At 43.8% G+C, this 26,434-nt stretch overlaps 1 protein-coding gene across 1 annotated transcript in view; it reads left to right on the forward strand.

Annotated features, from left to right (window-relative positions):
• Positions 1–26,434, forward strand: part of LOC126335939 (agrin-like) — a 366,195-nt gene that overhangs the window by 104,060 nt on the left and 235,701 nt on the right. Inside the window, exons 5-7 of the mRNA XM_049999415.1 lie at positions 5,537–5,749; positions 8,917–9,011; positions 16,369–16,483. Of these exons, the coding sequence (XP_049855372.1) occupies positions 5,537–5,749; positions 8,917–9,011; positions 16,369–16,483 (423 nt within the window). The remainder of the gene's footprint in view (positions 1–5,536; positions 5,750–8,916; positions 9,012–16,368; positions 16,484–26,434) is intronic.

Consider the following 26,434-nt stretch of genomic DNA (forward strand, 5'->3'; position numbering starts at 1 on the left):
GTTGGTCGGAGACTAACAACAGCCGGTCTCGAGAATTAATGTCCATTGCTTAGGTTACCGTTAAGACAACACAAACGAATGCGTTTGGAGTCGTGCAATAACTGGGAACCGTGGGTTGTTAGTAAATCGCTTAACGTTGTTTTCAGCTAACAGACGCGGTTCAGCACTGCCCTGGCTGAACATCGTCGCGACCTGGGGGTAGGTCTCATTCTTTCACAGTTTCAGATAGACACAGTGGTGCTATTCCTGACGTTGTGTTTTGGGTAGCCTTGGGATATGACTTCAGGTCATGGCTGGTAGTGGCTGACAGCAGAACAATACGTCATGTGTTACCTCTTATGTGACAGTATCGTGGTGCCATTTTTCAGCAGAACGATGCTCGTCCATACAGGGACTTGTCTCTATGAACTGTCTCCGTGATGCTGAGATATTCCCGGTAGAGCATGTGACGGGCCAGGTCGGACGTCAACTCCGACCCAGCACCAGTGTCCAGGGTATGAAGGACCAGTTACAACAGTTGTGGGCCAGCTTGCCCCAGGAGAAGATGCAACCCTTCTCAACCGAATCAGTGCGTGCACTCAGGCCAGAAGGCGTGCGACGTCATACTGATAAGTGAGGTCATACTGCCTAGTTCTTCGTAAAGTTTACTCGATTTTGTATTCAACGAAATAATATCACATACTCTCCAAACCGTGACGTTTCATTTCGTTTCCTCCTCCCTTCTAGATGCTTCACTTTTTTTTCGTTCGTATGCTAGCTTATGGTCGATAGTTAGTCCGACATAGTTTTTGTGTTAGTTAATTATGTAGGAGGATCATAAATTGTTTCGAAAATTTTCGAAACGGATGCCGCTTTTGGTTCGTCTTATAATTAATGTATGGGGTTTGGTGGAGTTTATTTTGACGAGCCATCTGTTGTTACAGAAGACGAACTGCTTGAGGTTGATATGAAGGGACCGTTGGTACACCTGGCGGACGGGACAGAGGGTTATGAAAATGGAGTCATAGGTATACTGAAAAAGATGGAGAGGAGGTGATGCCCTGCCTTGTCATGTGATGGAGCCCACACTTATTACATATCTTATCGGGCCCGATAAATCTGGTCATGTGGTAATAACACTAAGACAGAGTAGTTGCCTTTCAACTGTCATAGGTCATTGCAACCCTAGTAGTTTAGATCTATGCTGATGGTATGTAAGGGGGGCGTTAAGTAAGTAGGAGTACGTCAAATTTTTTTCGGAAAGTAGTTTGATTTTATCAAGGATTCCTATGCACCAGATTATACCCTGTCCTTTTGGCGACGAAACGATTTTTTCAACATGGTCTCCGTTCTTTGCGATGGTCTTACACACACTTACTGGTAGGGTCAGCACTGGTCGACATCGAAGCCAACGCTCTGCTGCACAATAACCTTCCCGACATACACGTACCGCTTCCCGCAGGTAGTATCTTTCATTGGGTCATACAGATGATAGCCGGAACATGCAAGATCTGGCATGTAGTGTGGATAAATGGTTCAAATGGCTCTGAGCGCTATGGGACTTAACAGCTATGGTCATCATTCCCCTAGAACTTAGAACTACTTAAACCTAACTAACCTAAGGACATCACACAACTCCCAGGCATCACGAGGCAGAGGAAATCCCTGACCACGCCGGGAATCGAACCCGGGAACCCGGGCGTGTGTGGTTAAGGAAGAACGGTTCAATGTACATTCTTGGAAATTGAAATAAGAACACCGTGAATTCATTGTCCCAGGAAGGGGAAACTTTATTGACACATTCCTGGGGTCAGATACATCACACGATCATACTGACAGAACCACAGGCACATAGACACAGGCAACAGAGCATGCACAATGTCGGCACTAGTACAGTGTATATCCACCTTTCGCAGCAATGCAGGCTGCTATTCTCCCATGGAGACGATCGTAGAGATTCTGGATGTAGTCCTGTGGAACGGCTTGCCATGCCATTTCCACCTGGCGCCTCAGTTGGACCAGCGTTCGTGCTGGACGTGCAGACCACGTGAGACGACGCTTCATCCAGTCCCAAACATGCTCAATGGGGGACAGATCCGGAGATCTTGCTGGCCAGGGTAGTTGACTTACACCTTCTAGAGCACGTTGGGTGGCACGGGATACTTGCGGACGTGCATTGTCCTATTGGAACAGCAAGTTCCCTTGCCGGTCTAGGAATGGTAGAACGATGGGTTCGATGACGGTTTGGATGTACAGCGCACTATTCAGTGTCCCCTCGACGATCACCAGAGGTGTACGGCCAGTGTAGGAGATCGCTCCCCACACCATGATGCCGGGTGTTGGCCCTGTGTGCCTCGGTCGTATGCAGTCCTGATTGTGGCGCTCACCTGCACGGTGCCAAACACGCATACGACCATCATTGGCACCAAGGCAGAAGCGACTCCATTCGTCCCTCCATTCACGCCTGTCGCTACACCACTGGAGGCGGGCTGCACGATGTTGGGGCGTGAGCGGAAGACGGCCTAACGGTGTGCGGGACTGTAGCCCAGCTTCATGGAGACGGTTGCGAATGGTCCTCGCCGATACCCCAGGAGCAACAGTGTCCCTAATTTGCTGGGAAGTGGTGGTGCGGTCCCTTACGGCACTGCGTAGGATCCTAAGGTCTTGGCGTGCATCCGTGCGTCGCTGCGGTCCGGTCCCAGGTCGACGGGCACTTGCACCTTCCGCCGACCACTGGCGACAACATCGATGTACTGTGGAGACCTCACGCCCCACGTGTTGAGCAATTCGGCGGTACGTCCACCCGGCCTCCCGCATGCCCGCTATACGCCCTCGCTCAAAGTCCGTCAACTGCACATACGGTTCACGTCCACGCTGTCGCGGCATGCTATCAGTGTTAAAGACTGCGATGGAGCTCCGTATGCCACGGCAAACTGGCTGACACTGACGGCGGCGGTGCACAAATGCTGCGCAGCTAGCGCCATTCGACGGCCAACACCGCGGTTCCTGGTGTGTCCGCTGTGCCGTGCGTGTGATCATTGCTTGTACAGCCCTCTCGCAGTGTCCGGAGCAAGTATGGTGGGTCTGACACACCGGTGTCAATGCGTTCTTTTTTTCCATTTCCAGGAGTGTAGTTTCTTGAGCTCTTCTCTGGTGCACGGAGTTGTGCGAAGCCTTGAGTTGTCATGGAGAGGGAGAAGTCGTTTGCATATTTGTGGCGACGAACATCCTGAAGTCGTTTCTTCAATTTCCTAAGGGCTACGCAATGCATTTCCGAGTTGATCGTTGCAAAATGAGGTAGGGCAGAAAAAACAGAATAAAGGCTTCAGGAGTCCAGAGGACCGTCGCCATGAGTTTGCCGGCTGAGGATGCGGCTCTGAACGTTTTCTTCGGAGTAGAGGTGGTGTGGCGCCGCTCCATGGATTGCTGTTTCGTTTCCGTTTCGAAGTGATGAACGCGTGTTCCATCGCCTGCGACGATGTTCGTCAAACAATTGCTACGATCAGCTACGTAATGTGTAAGCAATTACGCACAGAGGGTCCATCGGTCCTTTACGTTCTCCTGATAGTCACCGTGGTACCCAGCAGGCACACTCCTGTGAGTACCCAAGCTGATGGACGAGTGTGCAGAGCAGTCCAGTTGAGCAGCGAGGCGCTTGCCTGGAATCCACTGGTCGCGTGACATGAGTGTCCGTACACTGCCAGTCGGCACGTGGCCGATCAGACCGGTTTTGCGATGATGACAAGCGCATCGCCCAACGACACAACGTCCGTTTCTTCACTACCAGATCTCCATAGACGTTCTGCGAGTGCCTATGAATATCTGCGATGCTCTGCTTTTCTCCCATAAGATACTCTCTGCTCGGAACGCACCTCCATTACAGATGCCATTTTGAAAGCGAAGTACAGCGCCGTCGCTACCGGAACTTCATGGAACTACAGAGGCTGATGCGGAAATATTCCACGATGTCCCACAGCAAATTCTGCACTTATCAACTGCAATTGGTGGACAAAAAAATTTTGATTTATTAGTTTTTGAACGTCCCTCGTATGTACATGTACACTACTGGCCATTAAAATTGCTACAACAAGAAGAAATGCAGCTGATAAACGGGTGTTCATTGGACTAATATATTATACTAGGACTGACATGTAATTACATTTTCACGCAATTTGGGTGCATAGATCCTGCGAAATCAGTATCCAGAACAACCACCTTTGGACGTAATAACGGCCTTGATACGCATGGGCATTGAGTCAAACAGAGCTTGGATGGCGTGTACAGGTACAGTGCCCATACAGCAACAACACAATACCATAGTTCATCAAGAGTAGTGACTGGAGTATTGTGACAAGCCAGTTGCTCGGCCACCACTGACCAGACGTTTTCAGTTTGCGAGAGATCTGGAGAATGTGCTGCCCAGGGCTGCAGTCGAAAATTTTCTGTATCCAGAAAGGCCCGTACAGGACCTGCAACATGCGGTCGCGCATTATCCTCCTGAAATGTAGGGTTTCGCAGGGATCGAATAAAGGGTAGAGCCACGGGTCGTAACACATCTGAAATGTAACGTACACTGTTCAAAGTGTCGTCAATGCGAACAAGAGGTGACCGAGACGTGTAACCAATGGCACCCGATGCCATCACGCCGGATGATACGCCGGTATGGCGATGACGAATACACGCTTCCAATGTGCGTTCACCGCGATGTCGCCAAACACGGATGCTCTAAACAGAACCTGGATTCATCCGAAAAAATGACGTTTTGCCATTCGTGCACCCAGGTTCGTCGTTGAGTACACCATCGCAGGCGCTCCTGTCTGTGATGCAGCGTCAAGGGTAACCGCAGCCACGGTCTCCGAGCTGATAGCTCTTGCTGCTGCAAACGTCGTCGAACTGTTCGTGCAGATGGTTGTGGTCTTGCAAACGTCCCCATCTGTTGACTCAGGGATCCAGACGTAGCTGCACGATCCGTTACAATCATGCGGATAAGATGCCTCTCATCTCGACTGCTAATGATAACGAGCCCGTTGAGATCCAGCACGGCGTTCCGTATTACCCTCCTGAACCCACCGATTCCATATTCTGCTATCAGTCATTGGATCTAGGCCAACGCGAGTAGCAATGTCGCGAAACGATAAGCCGCAATCGTGATAGGCTACAATCCGACCTTTATCAAAGTCGGAAACGTGATGGTACGCATTTCTCTCCCTTACACGAGGCGTCACAACAACGTTCCACCAGGCAACGCCGGTCAACTGCTGTTTGTGTATGAGAAATCGGTTGGAAACTTTCCTCATGTCAGCACGTTGTAGGTGTCGCAACCGGCGCCTACCTTGTGTGACTGCTCTGAAAAGCTAATCATTTGCATATCACAGCATCTTCTTCCTGTCGGATAAATTTCGCGCCTGTAGCACGTCATCTTCGTGGTGTAGCAATTTTAATGGCCAGTGGTGTATTAAACTGCGTCTACGTTCGACGATATCTCCCAGGTGCGTAAGCTTTTCGTGAGACGGTGTATAGTCTGGCTGTAGTGTGACTTTAGAACTGCCGTGTGCAGGCGCCGAGGACCCGTGCTCGGGCCACGTGTGCGCGCGCGGCGCCGAGTGCGTGGAGCGCGGCGGCGCGCCGGTGTGCGAGTGCCCGCGCTGCCCGGCCGAGTTCGCGCCCGTCTGCGGCTCCGACGGCCTCACCTACGGCAACGAGTGCCGCCTGCGCGCCGACGCCTGCCGCCGCGACGCCGACCTCCACCTGCTGCACGACGGGCCCTGCGGTGAGTCCGCGGCCCGGCGCGGCGCGAAAACAAATTATTCCACCATTTCGTAACACTAGTTTTTTACAAACTTTCGCCATTAATACATAGTCTTATCACGTCTCCCAGAGGGAAGCGAGAAAGAAGGAAGATTAGGGTTTCACTTCCCATTCACATCGAGGTAATAATGAACGAAGCAGAACATTTCGAGGATGGGGAAGCAAATCAGCTGTGCCCTTTCAAAGGAACCATTCCGACATTTGCCAGGAGCGATTTCGGAAAGTCTCGAAAACCTCAATCTGGAGGCCTAGCACGCATTCTGTCCTCCAGAATGCCAGCCCAGTGTGCTAACCCCTGCGCCCTCTTGCTCAGAAAAGAGGGAAGTCTGCATTCGATTCGAGCTCCGTGTGTAACACAACAAGAACTTTGGCGATATTCAGTTTCTCGCCAAGCTCTCTAGAAGGTCTGATGTGACGTCTGTAGTAAATCACCTTCTCCATCCTAGCAACATTCCTGCAAGTAGATGAATGAGTGGTGTTGAAACGTCCCCTTAGAAAAATTATACAAGACTGTACTTAAACTGACACACAATAGTTTTTAGCGCAACGCAATCTGACTTTCAATAATCCTTGCAAAAGAATGGCCCTGACTAACATTAACCTATATGTTTCACAAATCTCTTACCTCACCATAAATCTTCGTTACTCGAACTACTGCAATACAGCGAGCGCCACTACTGCCAGCTAAATAAAAGATTCTAACTACGGAAGGCACTAACTACTGATAGGTATAGTTAGCAAATGAAAGATTTTAATAGAGAACAAACAGTGTATTTACCTTAATAGTCAAAATATATATGATAGTTCATGACATCCAGTCTTACAAATTACAAAACTCCGCCATCTCTCTCCCCACGTCCACCACTGCTGGCGGCTCACCTCCAACTGCGCAATGCTACGCGCTGTTCACATCCATCTGCCCAACGCTACAATGGCGAGTATTACAACAATGCCAAACAGCCACAGACTGCACACAGCACAGCCAGTGATCTTCATACAGAGCGCAACGTGGCGTTACCAATATAAAAACGTAAACAGCCTACTTACAGTGTCTGTACTCTCGAACATGTCAAAAAGAACGGACACTGTGGATTCATATAACTGATTCGACTCGAAGGGCAGTGAACCGCCAACCCTCATCGTAGATGCACATTTACATTCGACCTCCTGTCGGAACCTAGAGTTAGCGAGCGTGAAGGACATGGGCGGGCACTGCAGATGGGTGGCACTACGCTGAAGTGTGGTCGAGCGGGGAACTTGCCGGGACAGCCCGTGCATTTGCCATAAACACTGTGTCCAGGTGACGCAATGGTTAACGTCACTGCCTAGTAAGCAGGAGTTTGCACTTGGCGGCTGAACCTCCCGCCTGGGAACTCCCGGCCACTGGTGCCATACAATCATTCCTATTTTTGAATGCCAATTGTATTGCCGACACGGCAGCTCAGCGTGTTCGGTCAGAGATCTGGTTGGTCTCTATAATAAAAAAACTGACTGAAAGGATCAACAACGAACTTGAACGGATGTCATGCGACGTCCGCAATGATCAACAACGAACAAAATGAAAAAAAAAAATAAGTAAGCAGTAGATCCCGGGTTCGAATCCCAGCCCGGAACATATTTTCACTCTTATTTCACATAAACCCCCGATGCTGCCGATAACATTAATTCCTTCACTTTCCTTTCTCCCCCTCTACCTTCAATTTACGTACTTCCTGTAAATGCTGCGGTGTCAAGTTTTTCCTTGGCCATACTCTACATGTAGGATGCACACAGTGAGGAATCTGACGACTGATGTGGGTACCCGAAGCAAGCGTTACGTGTAGCTTATGTGCTTGCTGGTGACGATTTTGTTACTCAAAGACGTTTGTGACGCTCTTTTATCGGAATAAAAATTAACCACTGTTTCTCGTCCTCCACGTCATGTTGATGAACTTAATTACAGTTCGTAATTCCACTGGTATTTGCTGCCGGGAGAAACATGTATGATTATATTACAAACAACGTACATAAAAGTTTTCTATACACATCGTGAAAACCGCTATAGACGGTCACCTAAGGCATGCAGCTACAAACACCGATGGTGAGAAATATTCTGCAAAATGTGATTTATATGAATCTCCTACAAACTTCAGCCAAACGATTCCGTAAAGGAGGAAGTTTTTTTGTAGCAATCTGAATAAGGTTGGTATTTTCCTGAAGATATCATTATAAGAGACGAAGCGACATTCAGTGAAGCTGTAAGTATCTGTAGGTTCAGTATCCGCATACGGCGGATGCAATGGGAGTCCAACAGGAGAGCCCAAAATCAAATTTAATTTCGGCCTTTCCGAAACAACAAGCGTTTGGCCGCTTTTTCACCACTGAGAGATTCATCCCAAGATCATAAATTTACATTGCTTAATGCCACATCTCATCCGCAGAGAAGGAGGAAAGTGACTCATTTTTGAGCATGAACGTACATCAAACAGGACATCCGGAACAGAATTGACATTTGTGTGATTAGTAAACTGAAATGCATTCGCCATAGTTGACACCTTCAGTACATGGAAACCTCATTCATCAGCTCGATTAGAGTTTGAATGGTTCCTGTGCGGTTTGGCATAGGAGAATGTTACATTATTCCATTTCAGCGGAGTTGCCGAAATCGAGAATACATCTTGTCAGACACGTCGATAACAGCCACCGGAGCTGACTGTGGACTGGAGAGCATGTGCTGACCGCGGCGAATTCTTAGACTCGAGACCCACACATAGTGTATCTATGGTCGGAACTTTAAACATCCCACTTCCATATGATGTTAAAATTATGCACTTATGTTCAGTGTTGACTAAAATATATGCTTATTATATAGTGCAGTAATTAATAGTCGCTCTAAATATCTGGTGGCAGTGCTATACTGCAATGAAGAAGACTAAACCAGCCATCTAGCAATCTGCTATCTCCTGAATAAACGTAAACTGTCAATACATTCAACTACATTCGTCTTTTTTGTTGTGATTTCTCTTGTGTTTGTGCACGTGGTGCTAATGTCTTTGTCATTTGGAGGAAACGTCGCCCTAGTTGAAAACATTGGTATCTCATGGTCTTTTTTCCTACTGAGCGTGAAAAATTATGTTTTGGTTTTTTCAGATGGTTGCGAGGGCCACAAATGCAGTCACTACGCTGAATGCAAAAGCGAAGAATCGGGGAAACCACGGTGTGTCTGTCCCGACGCGTGCAATGACGTAAGTACTACCGCTCCGAGACACGCAATAATGTCAGTACAACAGCACAGAGACGCAAAAGTTCTCGCTTCTCTGATGTATGTTGGTCTCCGTTTGTTTCCAGTTGCTTTTTAGTACTGAAATTTCTAGATTTGTTTATCTGTTGTTGGAAAACAAACTTAGCAAATAGGTGCTTTATTTACATAAAACTGTTTTTATGTACGTTACAGGTAACACGTAATTTCATATTATGGATGCAAGCACGGTATATTGCACCCCGGTGAAAAAAGTGACACAAGTCGAAAAACGGCACCTGTAGTTTATTTCACTGAGAAATACGGGTGAAGTTCCCCAACGTGTAGGAAAAATATAACCGAATTTACTGTGAACAATACCTACTTGAAATTGAAAGCAAGCTTATAGTATTTCAATGCATGTTCAATAGAATTAATTTTTAAGCCGAGTTTTCTGAAGTGTTGCGTTTTTGAGCTGTGTCACTGTTTTTGCCGGGGTGCGTCATCCACAAACGAGAACCGAGTGCTTTAGCTGAACAGCACAGCCTCATCATGTAACAAGAATGACGATTTTCGAGGATGAAACCTTAACCTAACTAATGAAGCCTAGTTTCATGACAAAACGTTGCATTCTCCAACTTATTTTCTCCCAGTAAAAGTTCTGCTGCGTCCAGCTGCATTAGTTGCACAGGCTGACGTAGAGCCATCCTGTGAAACAGGAAACGTAAATTTGAATTGTACGTGTCATGATCATGAATGCAGTCGTCATCCATAGGCAACAGAGCTCCACAGGCAGCAGGTTTTTCCTGATGTGTCGTAAAAAAAAAAAAAAACGAAACACACGTTGCCGCTTGGACGATGAACTGTTTATATGTAGCAAGGTAATAGGCCTCAGTGGGAGCCCTGGAATGAAACGTTCTTATCAGGCGTATAGACCCTGCACAGGTCTGCAAAAAATATTTTTTGAAAGTTGTTTGAAATTTGATAGCTGACTTTTATGTACTCTGCAGCGCTGAATTCAAAAATGCAATCCATTTTTTTCTATCACGTCAGGTTTTCTCACAAAAAAGAGTATTTTTGGTTACAATAACAAAATTTCAACAATTTATCACACTTTTTCCAGCGTTATATAATTTCATGTTATTTATAAATCATGTTGTAAACTACATTTCCAGTGCACTTCCATTTCTCCTTAAGCTCATAAGTCCTTACAATAACGCTTTCTGCCGAAGCTTCTTTTATTGCTTTTCCGACTGTTGATTCGTTGAGGATCATCTCTTTTTATCATCCAGCAGTAGTCCGCTATCATGTTGACGTTCCATCTTCCTTGATATCATCTTTCCATTTCTTTGATGTCTTGGTGGAATCTTTCGCCCTGCTTTTCACTTACATCACCAAGGTTTGCAGGGAAATAGTCAAGATGTCAGTGGAGAAAATGAACTTTAATGCTCATGTTACAGCTCAGCTTCTTAGAGTTGTCGAGCACGCCTGCGACGATTATCTTGTGGTGTGGATCTCTTATGATTCCTAGGAAATCGGTAACAACTAATTTAAAAGATGTCCATGCTGCCGTTTCTTTTGTTTCCATTTTGCCCACAAAGTTGCGATCTGTCATTAGTTTCGTGATGTCTGGTCCGACAAAGATTCCTTCCTTCACCTTTACCTCGGTTAAACCAGGAAACTGTCCACAAAGATATCTGAAACACTCCCCTTGTTTTGGCAATGCCTTAACAAATTGTTTCATCAGCACCAACTTAATGTGAGGTCGTGGAAATAACACATTTTTGGGATCCACAAGGGTTTTCCTCTCAATATTTTTAACCCCTACCTGTAAGGTTTTTCTGAAGGGCCAAGCTTTTTTTTATGTAGTATTGCTTTCTGTCTCTACTGTCCCACTCACAGAGAAAGCAAGGGAACATTGTATAGCCACTTTGTTGACCAAGCAGCATTGAAATCACATAGTGTCCACTTGTGGTCTGAATGGCAGAGTTTGCTTAAAACCAGTTCAAGGTTTTCGTAACATTCTTTTAAGTGAACCGAGTGTCCAAAGGGTATAGAAGCATACTTATTGCCATTGTGTAGAAGTACTGCTTTAAGGCTTTTTTTTAAATCAATAAAATGTCTTCACTCATCAGGAGCATATTCTATTTTGAAACGTGCCATAAGTCTAGGAACATCACTGCAAAACATCAGGTAACCTTCTTGAAAGAAGAAAGATACAGACTTCTTTTCCCTCGATCGATACCAAGAAAAGGATGTAACCAGAGCCAACATACGTTTATCATTCAATCTAGATCCTAAAACATCTACCGATTCTTTATAAAGGCCTAGGTCTCTAACTAAATCGTTCAGTTCAGATTCTGAGAATGGAATGGGATCGGTTGTTCCAGGATCTTAGCAATCTCTGTCTTCTTCACTATCACCTTGCTGAGCCAATGGCTCGTGATCATCTGTATCATCCAAAGGATCTGGAGCAGAGGGTATTGGTACTTCAGGTCCATGAGGAACAGGGCAAACGGCTGATTGAATGTGAGGTAAAAAATATCCTTTTTTTAATTGAAGCCTCGTACGTTGCAAGAACAAAAATAGCGTTCATCACTATGACTTTTGGCCTCCCTCCAAACTATTGGTATTCCAAAACGTAAGGACTGCTTTTTATGTTGAAACCATTGCCTCAGTTCTTCAACACACACTGAACAAACTTTGTTAGGGGCCCCAGACTTAACATGATTTCCCAACTTTATACCAAAATAGGCAAAATATACTTTTTCAACAAAATGGTAAATGTTTCTTTGTTGCTTTTTAACGATATAGTTACCACAAATGTAACAGAAGCAATCTGGCGAATTTATACATCCTCTGGTAGCTATTGTCAATTTTCCATAAAACAATTTCACAACACAAGAAAACAGTCACTATTTTAAAGCACCAGTAACAACAAGATGTGAATAGCACAGAGTGAAGAAGTACTGTGAACTGAAAGACAATAGCATAGGCTCACTGCTTGATGATGGCGGGGGAAGGGGCAGCGCGACAGACAGGCACTGAAACGAAAATACTGCTGGTTTCTCCTAATTACTCTTTATTTTATGTATATCTAGTATAAAAACAGCTAAATGACAGTTCATGGATATCCTAAAAACCAAAATTCAGACTCACTAGAGTGCTGAAATTTCTAAAAAGGCTAAAACTAGACAAGCAGTTTGTGAGATAACTGTACGTGATTGAATTTTTTCACTAGTTTTTACGAAATCAGTGGTGAAAGCACTATAAAAATCACTTAATAAATTTGAAACAATTTTTATGTCGCAGACCTGTGAAGTTATTCACAAATAGGCCACTACTCCATTCACGATACGTTGTCAACATTGACACAGTTCACAAATTTACCCGCATCAAATGTATTGTCTCTGCCCCTCCATCCTCCCTACCTTGTCTGAAAGCCGACGATTACCTCTTTTTGCTTTACAAATAAGTCGCTTCTTTTATCCATGACAGCACAGCAATGAGCACACAGTGCCCCCTGACAATGTCTCTTATACAGCGTGTACAAAACCGACAGACTTCGAGGAGCTTTAGAAGGAGTCTAGAGGAAGAAATTGAGGATGGCAACCTCTGTTCGGTAACGTCATCCACCTGCACTACAGAGAGTGGAAGTTATACAGGGCAGCACCTGCCACTAGGCCATCCCTGACGAAGTGCAGGTAGTAAAGGATGTCCCATAAAAAACACAACTTTTGAGTTCATAATAACATACAAATTTACTGACAAAATTAAGTAATTTATTTAAATGCAATGCTACCTGTGGTTATTTAAGAAATATGATGTAACTCATACTCCCTTTGTATTACTTCAGTCTCACTCTCGTTCTTTCGATGAAATATTCCACAAATTCTCTGCGTAATTGCACCTCTAGTTCCAAAATTACACGCTAGTTCTGCGCCTTGGATTCTGGAAGTGATCATTGTTTGTTGGCGTACATACGAGGCTTCAAATGCTGCCACAGAAAGAAATCACATGGTGTCGTATCACAAGACCAGAGCGGCCAGTTCACGTCGCTGTTAAGAGAAATTACGCGGACAGGAAAACTCTCTCGTAATTTTTTGTATGTCCACCCTTGTGACTGGAGGTCTCGGGGAATACAGCTGTTCACTATTCTAAGAAAATGAAACACTTACAGCCGTCCTTATGATGTCATTTATTGTACGGCTACTAGATTCGGCGCTTCAACACACCGTCTTCAGGCCTTAGCTGATGCTGAAGGGGTTAACACCATCCGTACACAAGATGTATTAGTGGCCAATATTACTGGTTTACGCAGACTACCTGTAACTGTGATGTCTCTCCAACCATCAACTGTCAACTGTCTCTCGTAATTGGCCCATTGTTGCAATCGATGTGTCACAGGTTGTACCATCTTGTTGAAACCAAACCTCTGCAGCATTCGAACCATCCGGTTCAGATCACAGAAACTCTTTTTACAAACTGCGGTAGTGTTCCCGGCGCCATTTTCAAACAAGTACGGCTCAGGTATTCCCACAGCCCACACTGTAACTCGTTGTGGCAGTAATGGCTTCTCCATAGTTACTCCAGGGTTTTCTGTCCCCCAAATCCTGGAATTTTTCTTGATCACTAAACCATTCTACAGAATTTACGCGTTCTCAGTGAAAAATATTTTGTTGGTGAAGTGGTTGTCCGCTCTTTATTTCTCAAGCACCCAATGGACAAATGCTTGTAGATTTTCGTAATCGTTTGACCTTTGTTCTAGTATCAATTTGATTTTATAGGCCAAAAGGTGCAGATCTTCTTTCAGAATTCGTTGAATGCTGGTCCTGGGATGATTGTGAACGTCGGCGAACAGATTTCCCCTGGCTTACAGCAACATTATCACTCACGATGGCGATGTTGATCGCAGAAGGACGGACACGATTACGCCCCAACGGCTTAATCTCCACAGCCCAATTGGTTTTTTGAAATTTACCAGTCAGTCTCATCACAGTAAACTTATTTGGTGCATTAAACGAAGCCAAAATTAGCGTAAGAAGAGATTTGCGTGAAGCTTTCAAGAAATACGAAAGCAAAACTCTAGCTACGAACTTGACAGAAAATCCTAAGATGTTCTGGTCTGTTAAATCGCTAAACGGTTCGAAGCCATCTGCCCAGACACTATGCGATCATAATGACAATGAAACAGAGAATGACACATAAAAGGACGAAATACTTAACTTCTTTCTCCAGAACTGTTTCACACACGCTGTACTTTCTCCCTCAAATCGTCGCACGAACGACAAAATGACAGATACCGAAATAAGAGACCAAGGAACAGAAAAGCAACTGAAATCGCTCAACAGAGCAAAAGGCCACTAGACCTGACGTGATATCAGTTCAGTTCCACACATAATATGTAAAAGAACTTGCCGCTTTTCTAGAAGCAGAGTGCAGTAGGTAGGTCCCTTGACGAACGAAGTGCTCCTAATGATTGGAAAAAAGCACAAGTCATTCTCTTTTCAAGAAGGGTCGTCGAACAGACGCACAAAACTATAGACCTATATCTCTGACATCGATCTGTTGCAGAATTTTGGAACACGTTTATTGTTCGCGTGTTGTGACATTTCTACAGACCGAAAATCTCATCTGTAAGAACCAACATGGGTTCCGAAAACAACGATCGTTTGAAACGTAGCTCGCCCTTTTCGTCCACGAGACACAGAAAGCAGCAGATTCACACGCCATGTTCCTTGAATTCCGGAAGGCATTCGATACAGTCCCGCTCGTCCGTCTAATGAACAAAATACAAGCGTAAGGAATTGAAGAGTTTCTAGCAAACAGAACACAGCATATCATTCTGAGCGGAGAGAAGTCTCCAGACGTGAAAGTAACTTCGGGAGTGCTCTAGGGGAGTGTTATAGAAACTATAATACACATAAATGATCTAGTAGATCGGAAGTTCCATGAGGCTTTTGGTGAATGATGCTGTTGTACGAGAGACGTCGTGACGTTGGGAAACCTTAGTGAAATGCTGGAACAGCTGCAGAGGATCAACACTTGGTGCGGAAGCGGCAATTGGCCCACAACGTAAATAAGTGTAACGTATTGCGAATACAAAGAGAGGAAGACCGTTTAATCTATGATTATAAAATTACAGAACGATCACTGGATACCGTTACTCCCACAAAATATCTAGAAGTATGCATACGGAGTGATTTGAAGTGGAATTACCACATAGAATTGACCACGAGTAATTCGGATGCCAGAATTCATTGAGGGAATCCTTAGGAAATGTTGTTCATCAAGAACTGAAGTAACTCACAGAACACTCGTTCCACCAGAAGATGAATACTGTTCGTCAGTATGCCATCCGTACCAGATAGGTATGATAAAGGAAACAGAGAAGATCCAAAGAAGAGCAGCACATTTCGTTACAGGTTCATTTAGGACGTTCGAAAGCATCAGGAAGATGGTCAGCCAACTTCAGTGGCACACGATGCAAGTGAGGCGTTCTGCATAACGTTATGGTCTACTGTTGAAGTTCCGAAAGCATAGATTGCTAGAAGGGTCCACCAATATATTGATTCCTTCTATGTGTATTTCGCGAAAAGACCATGAAGGTGAAATTAGAGCGATTCGAGCTCACACGGCGACTTACCAACAGTCGTTCTTCCCGTGAACGACATGCGACTGTAACAAGAAAAGGGGAAAGCGACACTGGTACACCAAGTACCCTCCACCACACACCGTACAGTGGCTTGCGGAGTATAGATATAGATGTAGTTTACGTTGATCAAACGGTCCACGGATTGTGCGATCAGTCTCTGCACAACATTGATCACATTTTTAATTAGTTTTCAGTACGAAAACACGCCGCGAAACGCTCCATTATTAACCACAAAGACAACAGATGAAAACTCGTACAAGATTCAGTGCTGTCAACATACTCGAACACAAAATAGCGGAAACTTCAAAAGTTGCGTTTTTATGAGGCGCGTTTCACGTCATCCGGACATGGGTCCCGATCCTCAATTTGTTACTTTAAACATCCTCTACAATACTCTTACTGATCGTTGGTCTCATTTTATTACATTGTGTATAACGACTTGGACGGTTTACTTCAAGTGACAGACGCACCTCACGATATAAGAGTTGAAAATGGCGTTTCTTGGATGTGATCATGATAAATGTTACTTGAGAGTACTGTGTGTGTGCGTCATGAACAAATACTTTTAGGGACAAATCCTTTCTCTGGAAAGTAATGTTTAGGAAATACGCCATATGACATTCAGTAACGCAGTGTTCAAATGAACTTTAAGAACGTGAGCCTTTGTAAGAGAGCAGAAGTGAAGTTGTAATGTGGTGTTTCTGCGCAGGCGCCCAGTCCGGTGTGCGGTACGGACAACGCGACCTACACCAGCCTGTGCGAGCTGCAGAAGGCGTCCTGCGAGAGGCAGCAGCCCGTCTCCGTGGCGCACGACGGACAGTGCGGTAAGCCACAGCCCTCACCGAGTCCGAGAACGTCTGGCGTCTCCCAAAAACTCGCTCTGTGCTTTGGATTTATCATTTCTCATTGTACACACGTCTCCACGTAACTAAGGGTCGGTAATTTTAGTGACAACACTTCAGAAACTAAGTTGCATTGGTCGATCGTAACACTACTGCAATTTAGCTTCTAGGCGCTCAGTCCGGAACCGCGCGACTGCTACGGTCGCAGGTTCGAATCCTGCCTCGGGCATGGATGTGTGTGATGTCCTTAGGTTAGTTAGGTTTAAGTAGTTCTAAGTTCTAGGGGACTGATGACCACTGCAGTTTAGTCCCATAGTGCTCAGAGCCATTTGAACCATTTGCAATTTAGCTGAAATTTTGAGTACGCATCTTGAAGTAGTTGCTTTATGAATCTAAATATACAACGTGGGTAGTACTACAGGGTATTTCACAATGTCTAGACGATTAAAATTTGAATAACACACATACTAATTGCGAAGTTGAACATTTTATATAAGATACAAGATTTATTCAAGTTTAATTATGAAACACTACATAGGAAAAATGACGACCATTCGAAGCTGCACAATACTCGAAGCGTTTCACCCAGTTTTTGAACACATCTTTCGTAACTGCAGGAGGAATTCTGGAAATTTCATCGCGAATTCGGTCTTTTAACTGTTGAAAACTTCTCGGCAGGTCGGAGTACAGTCTCGCCTTGAAATAACCCCATAGGTAAAAGGGTGTGGCACGGTTAAATCAGGCGAGCCAAGTGACAATTCAGCACAAGCGCCTTTGGAAACTATGCGGTTACCAAATGCTTCACCGAGTATTTGTTGAATGTGTCGCATGTTCAACCTTTGGACGCATTTTCGCGACGAGCGACGTTGGCTTGTCAGTAAACTGCTGTGCACACTTTCGATGTTCTCGGGAATTTAGCACGTTTGCTGAGGGCTGGTTGACTTTCAGAATGGTTCGAATGGCTCTAAGCTCTATGGGACTTAACATCTAAGGTCATTAGTAACCTAGACTTAGAACTATTTAAACCTAACTAACCTAAGGACAGCACACACATCCATGCCCGATACAGGATACGATCCTACGACCGTAGCAACAGCGCGGTTCCGGACTGAAGCGCCTAGAACCGCTCGGCCACAGTGGCTGACTTTCGATTCGATGCAGTGACAGTTGCGCGGATGTTTCTTACCCAATTCAGTATTGTTCCACGAGTAGGAATTGGATTTCGTGCCTGAATCTTGAAATACTTACGAAAGGCACGTTGCACGCACATGAAAGATTCGCATTAGCAAAAATGGCACTCCACCGCGAAAGCATGTTGTTGCTTCGATCAGTACCAGAGATGTACACATTCCGCTTGGAACCTGGACATGCTTGCCTGATAGCCAGGCAGGCAAGCTGCCGCATGTTAGCAGCAGAACGGGCAAGCTGCTTTACTCCAATCCAAGCCAAGCCGTGCCCAACCCAAGCAGGCTACGGGAGTCTTGCTTGACTGCCCGCCTCCCCGCTGTGCCACGTTACGTAGCAGTTTATCGTGTAGGCTTTCGCTGTAGTGTTATGAGTGGGGTTCGGAAGTTGATAGAAATACGCGAGTATAACAAGACGGCGCTTAATGAAATATGTATTCATTCTGCGTCATTGCAGCCCAGAAAATAGTGGATTTTATTTGTCCTTTTTTTCCTTTTCGGCGTATTACGGACTCATGTATTTGTTTCGAGAAGAACGGTTTTCTCTGGAACTCCATCCTCTTTAGACTAGTACTTGCTATTCTCAATTCAAACCATCATCAGGTCACCTCTGACACACGATTTCTGTAGCAATGAGAACCATTTCTGAAAGTCTAGATCCTTTGCACTTACGGTCCTGAAGATGAGTAATGCCAACTGAAGTAAAGTTTTGAAATTTCTGTAACTTTAGTTCACAACTGTGAACCCGTTATACCAATTTCAACTATTTTTTTCCAGCATGTGTGTTGCTGTTTCACTGAATTCATTCTAAGTGCCCCAAATAGTTCATTCATTCATTCATTCATCCATTCACTCACGCGATCAGGCCCAGAGGACCGCGCGCCACCACAGGTAGAGCTCTCCATCCGTCTCTGTCTTCTGCTATCTGTCTCCAGTTTTCCGTGACTCCCAGCTGCAACAGTTCTCTCACTCCATCGATCCACCTCTTTCTAGGTCTTCCCACGGGTCTGCTGCCTGACCGGACCCAGTCAATTGTGATTTTGGGCCATCTTGTTGCCTCCATTCTAACAACATGTCCAGCCCACTGCAGTCTTTTGCTTCTCATCACTCCCAAGATGTTAGGCTCCTTGTACAGCTCTTCTAATTCAGTGTTATGGCGTCTTCTCCATTCTCCGGTAGTCTGTTCTCTGACTGGTCCAAATATTTTCCTGAGGACTTTCCTTTCAAATGTTAGCAGTCGCTTAAGGTCTTGTTTTCGAGTGCTCCAGGTTTGAGAACCATAAAGTACTACTGGCATTATTAATGTCTTATACAACGGTAGCTTTAGTTGTTGAGAGACACTTCTACATTTTAATATAGGGTCTAGAGGGTGATAGTATCTGTTTCCCGCCTGCAGTCGTGATTTTATCTCTGCTTCAGTTGATGTTACTTCTGTAAAAAATGATCTAAGGTATTTGAACTCTTTCACATGTTTATACCTGGTGTTGTTCACAATTAAATCTTGAGAGTTCTGGATCTTTCTTCCTATGGTCATATACTCTGTCTTTTCAGAGCTATTTTGTAGACCGATCCTAGCTGCCAATAACTCCAAGGTCTGGATACTTCTCTTCAGATCTTCTTGTGTGCATGCTAATAGTGCAATGGCGTCTGCATAGACCAGATATGTAATGTGTTCATTACCAATTTGAATGCCCTTGATGTTTTCTTTGTTGAAATCCCGCATTACCTTCTCAAGTGCCAGGTTGAAGAGGACAGGTGACAGCCCATCTCCTTGGCGTAATTCTGTTACTACTTGGAAGCTTTCTGTCATTTGATTGCCTACCTTAACCTTAAGTTTTGTGTCATTTAGGCATACCTCTACCAGTTTGACCAACTTCTTTGGTATACCAAACTCTGTCATAGTTCTAATCAGGCTAGGTCTATGTATACTGTCGTAAGCCTTCTTGAAGTCTACAAACAGGAGATTTATCTCTCGTCCGTATTCGTACATTTTTTCACAGACCTGGTCCGTGGTTGATCGCCCTGCCTGGAAACCTCCTTGGTATTATCCAATTATGTCTGTTGCTAGAGGTTTTATTCGTTCTAATGGGCAGTTGGAGAAGATCTTATAACAGGTGTTGAGTAGCGCTATGCCCCTGTAGTTGTCACATACGGATTTGGCTTTCTTTTTATATATGGGGCATATCACAGCTACCATCCATTCCTCTGGTATTTCATGTTTTACCCAAATTTGCTTGATTAGCTTGTGGATTTTGAAACAGAGGATTTTGTCTCCAGCCTTGAGAAGTTCAGCAGAAATACCGTCGTCACATGGACTTTTACCATTCTTAAGGTTTTTAATCTGGTTCCTTATATCTTCAATGGTGGGTGGAGGATATTCTGGGTCTACTGTTACTGGTTCATCAAACTCATGTAGTTCGGTTGGTTCATCAGAGTTTATTAATTCTCTGAAGTATTCCATCCATCTTCTTCCAATGTTATGATCTTCTGTTAACATTCTTCCATTGGCATCTTTTATGAATCTGTGTTGATGGTATGTCCCCCCTTTAAAACTTTTCACTTTTCTATAAAGTTCTTTATACCTATTTCCATGAAAGTCTTGTTCAGCTTCCTCCATGATACTTTTTACATATTTTCTCTTTGCTTTCCTCAATGTGGCTTGGGTCTGTCGTCGTGATTCTCCAAACTTCGATTTTTCTTTTTCTTGCATATTTCTTTGTATCCACAGTAGTTTAGCCCGTTGTCTCTCCCTGATAGCTCCCTCACACTCCTCATTGAACCACACTCTTTTTTCCCTAGTTCGCTTTGGGATTACTTCTTGGGCTGTTTCTTTAATGGTCTCTGCAATCGCCTTCCAGTTCTGATCTACCACAGTATCTCCTTCCTCTTCATTCAAAGCCTCAAAACGGTTCGTTAGTGCTATCTTGAAAGTTCTTCTTATATTATCTTCAGTCAGACTCTCATGGTCATATCGAGTGACTCTTTGCATTCTTTTGTGCTTCCTGGCTCTCCATATTGTTTTCATCCTTCCTCTGACAAGGAAGTGGTCTGATCCACATTCCGCACCTCTTGCCGTTCTAACATTTTGTATCCACTTCTTTATTCTCTTCTCTACAATTAGGTGGTCAATTTGGATCACTGTTTTCCCATCTGGAGACACCCAGGTTCCTTTATATATTCTCTTCCTGTCGACATCAGTACTACTTATAAACAAGCCTTTTGCAGTCGCAAAGCTAACCAGCCTAGTGCCGTTATCACTGCTCACATCATGTAAACTGTGCTTTCCGATGGTCCCCATGAAGGCTGCCTCCCTCCCCACTATCGCATTAAAATCTCCAAGGATAATTTTGTAATGTTCACTTGGTACATTGTCTAAAACCGTTTCTAATCCCTCGTAGAAAATATCTTTTTTGATGTCATCACTTTCTTCGGTTGGGGCATGACAATTTATATATGTGAGTTTGTGTTTTCCCGTGTCTATGGTTAGGAGTGAGATTCTGGGGTTGATTGATTTAAAATCTATGAGAGTGGTACAGAGTGATTTCTTCACTGCAAAACCAGTTCCTAGTGAGTGGTTTGTTTCTGAGGCTCCATGGAATGTGACATAGATTTCCATTTCTGTAGCTCCGGTTTCTGTCCACCTTGTTTCTTGTAGGGCCAATAGATCAATTTGGTACTTATCTGCCTCCCTTACTACACATTTTGTTGCCCCAGGTTGGTATAGGCTTCTGACATTCCAGGTCCCTAGTTGTATTTCCTTCCGTAGTCCTTGTTCTTGCTTAGGTCGTTTTACAGAGATCAGTCCTATCCGAGGCTCTTCTGTGATGCTAGTACCGGTGATTATTTTTTCCAGGACGGGCTGGTAGCCCGTCGCCAACCCCCAACCTGGAGGACCAGGATTTTTCATTCGGGGTTTTCTCCCGTAGAAAGATTGGCTTCTCCACGCCTTTAGTGGTCTTTCTGCCCTTTTGTACATATACCAGGGAATGACAGGGAAAGGAAATGGTGAGGACAGGTTTGGGACAGGAAAGGGGAGCGATAGATCGTTGTGGGACACACTTTGTCTGGCTCCTCCCCTTTGGCCTGTCCGGCATCGGTGCCCCTGCTGGTAGCCCCAAATAGTAGCTGGTGGCTCCAAATAGTTCACTCTAATTTATCCAAATGCGTTATAGCAGACCCGGAGTTCGCTATTCTTTATTATGTCAATTTAAAACGTACATGTCTGCAAGAAGAAGCTTTTCTTTCATGCTAAGCTTTGTTTGCGCTACTTTGCGTACTACCTGAAAGTGGTTTTTAGTATCCACTGAGGCTTATTTTTTTCCTTTTTGAATCAATGTGTGCCCTAAATTTGGAAACCTATGTATTGTAAAATAGCCTCATGTGCTTAACATTTCGAAACACTTGTCAGCCATTAAGTCTTTGTTCTCCTTAAAAAAATTTATCGATTGAGGAAACTGCTGGTCAACTATACAAAACCGTCGTAACATGCTCGAGGATGACGAATGAGTGTTTAATAACTTTTTACGCAACCAGTGTTGCGAGATACCTACCGCTTTATATGAAGCTGCCTTACAACTGTACGATAGCTCTTCCCCTATTGGACGGAGGCTGTGTTTCGTGACTGGTACATATTCTTCCTCAACTCGTATTTCTGCTGTATCTCCTTTAAGTTTAGTTGGTTCATTTTGCTACTCCCACCGTCATAGTAAATGGGCCGCAGTGAAACTACTTACGCAGAAGTATACCTGGCTATTCTATAGTCACGTTGCATTGACAGCGAACCTTTTGACAGATGCAGCAGTCTGAAAGCGTTCCGTAAGCTTGGCAGGCTAGCGGAAACACAAGCTGGCCTGCTTTAGCCACTCTTGTGTCTCCGTTGCGGCACGTTTAGCTGCTTTAATGATTGCGGATGAGATAGGGGCCGGAAGACTGCAAGGACAGTTTTTACACATCTGATCAGTGCAACGTGGTTACTGTCTTGTATACGGGATGAAATTTGACATTCCGCGCTACTAATAAACGGTGCCACCGTCGTTGTAACTTGCTTTTAGCGCGCGTTATTCAAATCTGAAATCGTCAGAACAGTGTGACGCGCCCTGTAATTCACTTGAGCCATCAACTGAGATAATGTCACAACAGTTTGAGAGCAATAAGTATATTCACTTGTTTCGAGACTGACTATCCAACAAATACTCCAGTTTTTGTAGGAAAAACAAAGATATTATCGTGAAACGTATATTGAGGATAAGCGGCGCGTCAATTTTTTCAGGCGGGTCCTCATTCCTTGCGAAGTTCCACCACTGCGTTCCTCCTCGTAGACATTCTCACGCTGCGTACAGAGCATCAACACCCACCTACGAACCACATTCCAAAAGAGACCTCTTTCCTCAATAATGTAACAGATTAGACATTTAAATTCTACTCCAGTCGTGTCTTTTAACAACTGAATCACTTGTTGAATCCCACAACTGTCAGCTGTGTTAGGTTTTTTTACCGATTTTGCTTCCACGAGGACCACGTTTCGCTAACGTGGAAAGAACAATAATATACCTCTTTCTTGTCGATATGTGTTACTTATCTTGTTTCTGAAATATTATGTATCATAGAGAATCCTTTGACAATGGGTCTATATAACAAAAAGTACAGCTAATCTAATCTAATTAAGTAAGCCGCGCGGAGTGGCCGCGAGGTTAGAGGCGCCCTGTCATGGATTGCGCGGCCCCTCCCGCCGGAGGTTCGAGTCCTCCCTCGGGCATGGGTGTGTGTGTTGTTCTTAGCATAAGTTAGTTTAAGTAGTGTGTAAGTCTAGGGACCGATGACCTCAGCAGTTTGGTCCCTTAGAAATTCACACACATTTGAACTTAAAAAAAAAAATCAAGTAAACGCAAAGACGAGACTTCAGCGGAACAAGGATCACAAAAACTAAAACTGAAACATTTAGTATGATCCCTTAGGCTTACTTTCAAGTATTTACCTACCACAAAATGTGCAACATCATGAAGTATCTCGCCACGTGTGAAATTAGATGGACGTATATTCTATCCTTAATCAAGCAACTGCAAGTTTCCAAGACTGGTTTCATAAGCACATAGGTGAGACAGCTTCGGACTATAATGGAGCAAGAATGTAGCACTTCATTACCTCAGCGGAGAATGCAGGAAAAGTTATCTGGCATAACGAGACAGAATATTTACTAGGAACCGTACTACAGCTTCCACAAGTTAGTGTTCTAGGCACCTGAAAATCGGCACATCTAAGTTGACGAAATAATGCATCTAAGATGGGTTAATGTATGGTATAACAGATCCTGTAGTAAGACGGAAAGGTAGCAGCTCACCAGTAACTCCTGATATCCGTTTATTCATTTCGCTTGCCTGTAGTTTTCTTTAGTCATTTATAAGGCGCACTCAAATGAAAACGAAACGGAAAAATAGTAAGTAAAATGAATACTATTTCAATAGAAATCGCTATAACTGTTAATAAATCTACCCCACTTTGAGACAAGACAGTCAATGGCTTTCTGGAGAAATGTTTGCAGTTGCCTACGAAACCTTCATTGTACCCATGTGTCCCACAGGTTGCCAAGGTTTTGTCGCCTACGTTTCAGATGTTTTGCTGGGAAGCCCTCACACATCTTTCATAGAGTCTCTATTTTTCCTCATGCGATTTCCACATTTTTGGAGCGCTGAAGAAAGAAATTCGTGTCTGTTGATTTGCTTCAGATAAAGAGGCGCACGCTTGAGTAGTCATGGATCCGTAGGCAACCGCAAACATTTGTCTATGAAGGCATTGCCCCTTTTCACAATGAGACAAATGTATTAAAACTTATAGAGATTACTTTTGATAATAATAAACAGTTTACTTACTTTTTTCCATCTGACTTGTTATCTTCTCACTGCTCCTTATAGTTACTTTTTACACTCACTCACAGATCGACGTATTGGCTTGCGATTTTGGTGGTCTACAGAGCTACACATACGCCTGATCTACATTCGTACTGTATTTGCGTATCCTATTATTTATTAATACGCTCTAGAAGATGCCTGAAGGTGACATATAATCATCGGAAATTCAGTTGGAAGTCAGTTAATAATTTTCAAAGAGAAATATGAAGGGGCAAGAGAACCAAATTAACAGAAGTTCATGTGCAGTGTTTTTTGCTGCTGCAAATTCCGGTATGATTTTTCCAGCTACAAAGAGTTCTTACAAGAAAAAGTATAATTAGTTGAATTCTACAATCGTCCAGGATGCATTATAATAAATACATCATATTTTTCAATAAAAATATTAAGTCATGTCATAGAGCGAAGTTACACATATAAGCTGAAGTATCAACTTTTTTTAATTTCACACTTCACGTATCTACATCCACATTTCACTCTTCAGTATTTGGTAGAGATTTCGCTCAACCACATTCAGGTTATATATGGACCGTTCCACTCATTTATAGCACGAATGAACATCTAAATCTTGCTGTGGGAGTTCTCTCTTTCCTTATTTTATTACGATGATCATTTCCCCCTTCGTACGTGGGAGTCAACAAAATATTTCCACATTCGGAGGATAAAGTTAGTGGTTGAAAACCTGTGACAACATCTTTTCACAATGTAAAACGCTTATCACATCTGTCATACTCTGGATCACGATCCTACAAAACAAGCTGCACTTCATCGAATTTTTTCAAGTTTTTCGTCAATAATGAAACTGAATTAGTGATTGTAAGTTTAATTTATAAAAGAAAGTGATCTAAATATCATCATCATTAGCCGGTTAACTCGCTGCTGAGTGTCACGACCGTAATTCACTTACGAATTTCTTAAGTAATTGAGTCGTCGATTAAACGACTCCATCAACAGCGATCTTCAGCTCTTCTTAATATAATATGAAGAGGCAAGCTGGCAGTCTTTTTCTCTTGATCGTGGTCTTCTGTCTTCAATTTTGCCTTGCAAGATGGATTGTTTCTAAATTATCCCCTTCTCTTCTCGAGGTTTGCCAAGGAGCTGGAAGTGTTTATGGATGGAGCGAGAAGATAAACCTCTTGTGATGCTAAGTTATTCTCTAATGGAAGCATTTGTTCTTATTTCTGTCCATGTTAAAAGTAACATCTTCCACCAACAACACATCTCGAAGGCGTTAATTCAGTTCTTGTCACTAGCTTTCGCGAACCACTTCTCACAGCCTTACAAGAACACAGGAAACACCAATGATTCTACCCATCGCATCTTCGTTGTTTTGAATATTGCCCGGTTCTGTCAGATCTTAATAAATCTGACTATCGTGGCCAGTCCAATGACGATTCTACGTTTTATTACTTATCATAATTTCTTGCGTCACTACCTCCAGATCCTTTAACCATTATGTAAGTTAAATTTGATCTAAACCTTCGCCATTAATCACCATTAGACCGAAACTTAAACTAATAATTTTCAGTCTGAAGACCAGCACACTGAGTTCTTCCTCCCTTCCTGCGGCTCAGGTGCCATCATCTAGCCATCCAGTTCTTCCCTGATGACATTCTTTGCATAGATGTTATAGATCTGAGGGGATAGTATACAACCTTGTCTGACCCCATTTGTCACTTTAAAAAACTCCAGGTGTTCACCATCCGTCTTTGTGGATGCAGTATGACTGTTATAAAAACCTCCATTAATGTTATAGGCCTACATTTTTTTGCGAAGAGGAATTAGAACAGGAATTAGGCCAATCACCAGTTTTCCACACAGTATTACATAATAAATGTAAAGCACCG

This window comes from Schistocerca gregaria, chromosome 2 (genome assembly GCF_023897955.1).
Source record: "Schistocerca gregaria isolate iqSchGreg1 chromosome 2, iqSchGreg1.2, whole genome shotgun sequence".
NCBI lineage: Eukaryota > Metazoa > Arthropoda > Insecta > Orthoptera > Acrididae > Schistocerca > Schistocerca gregaria.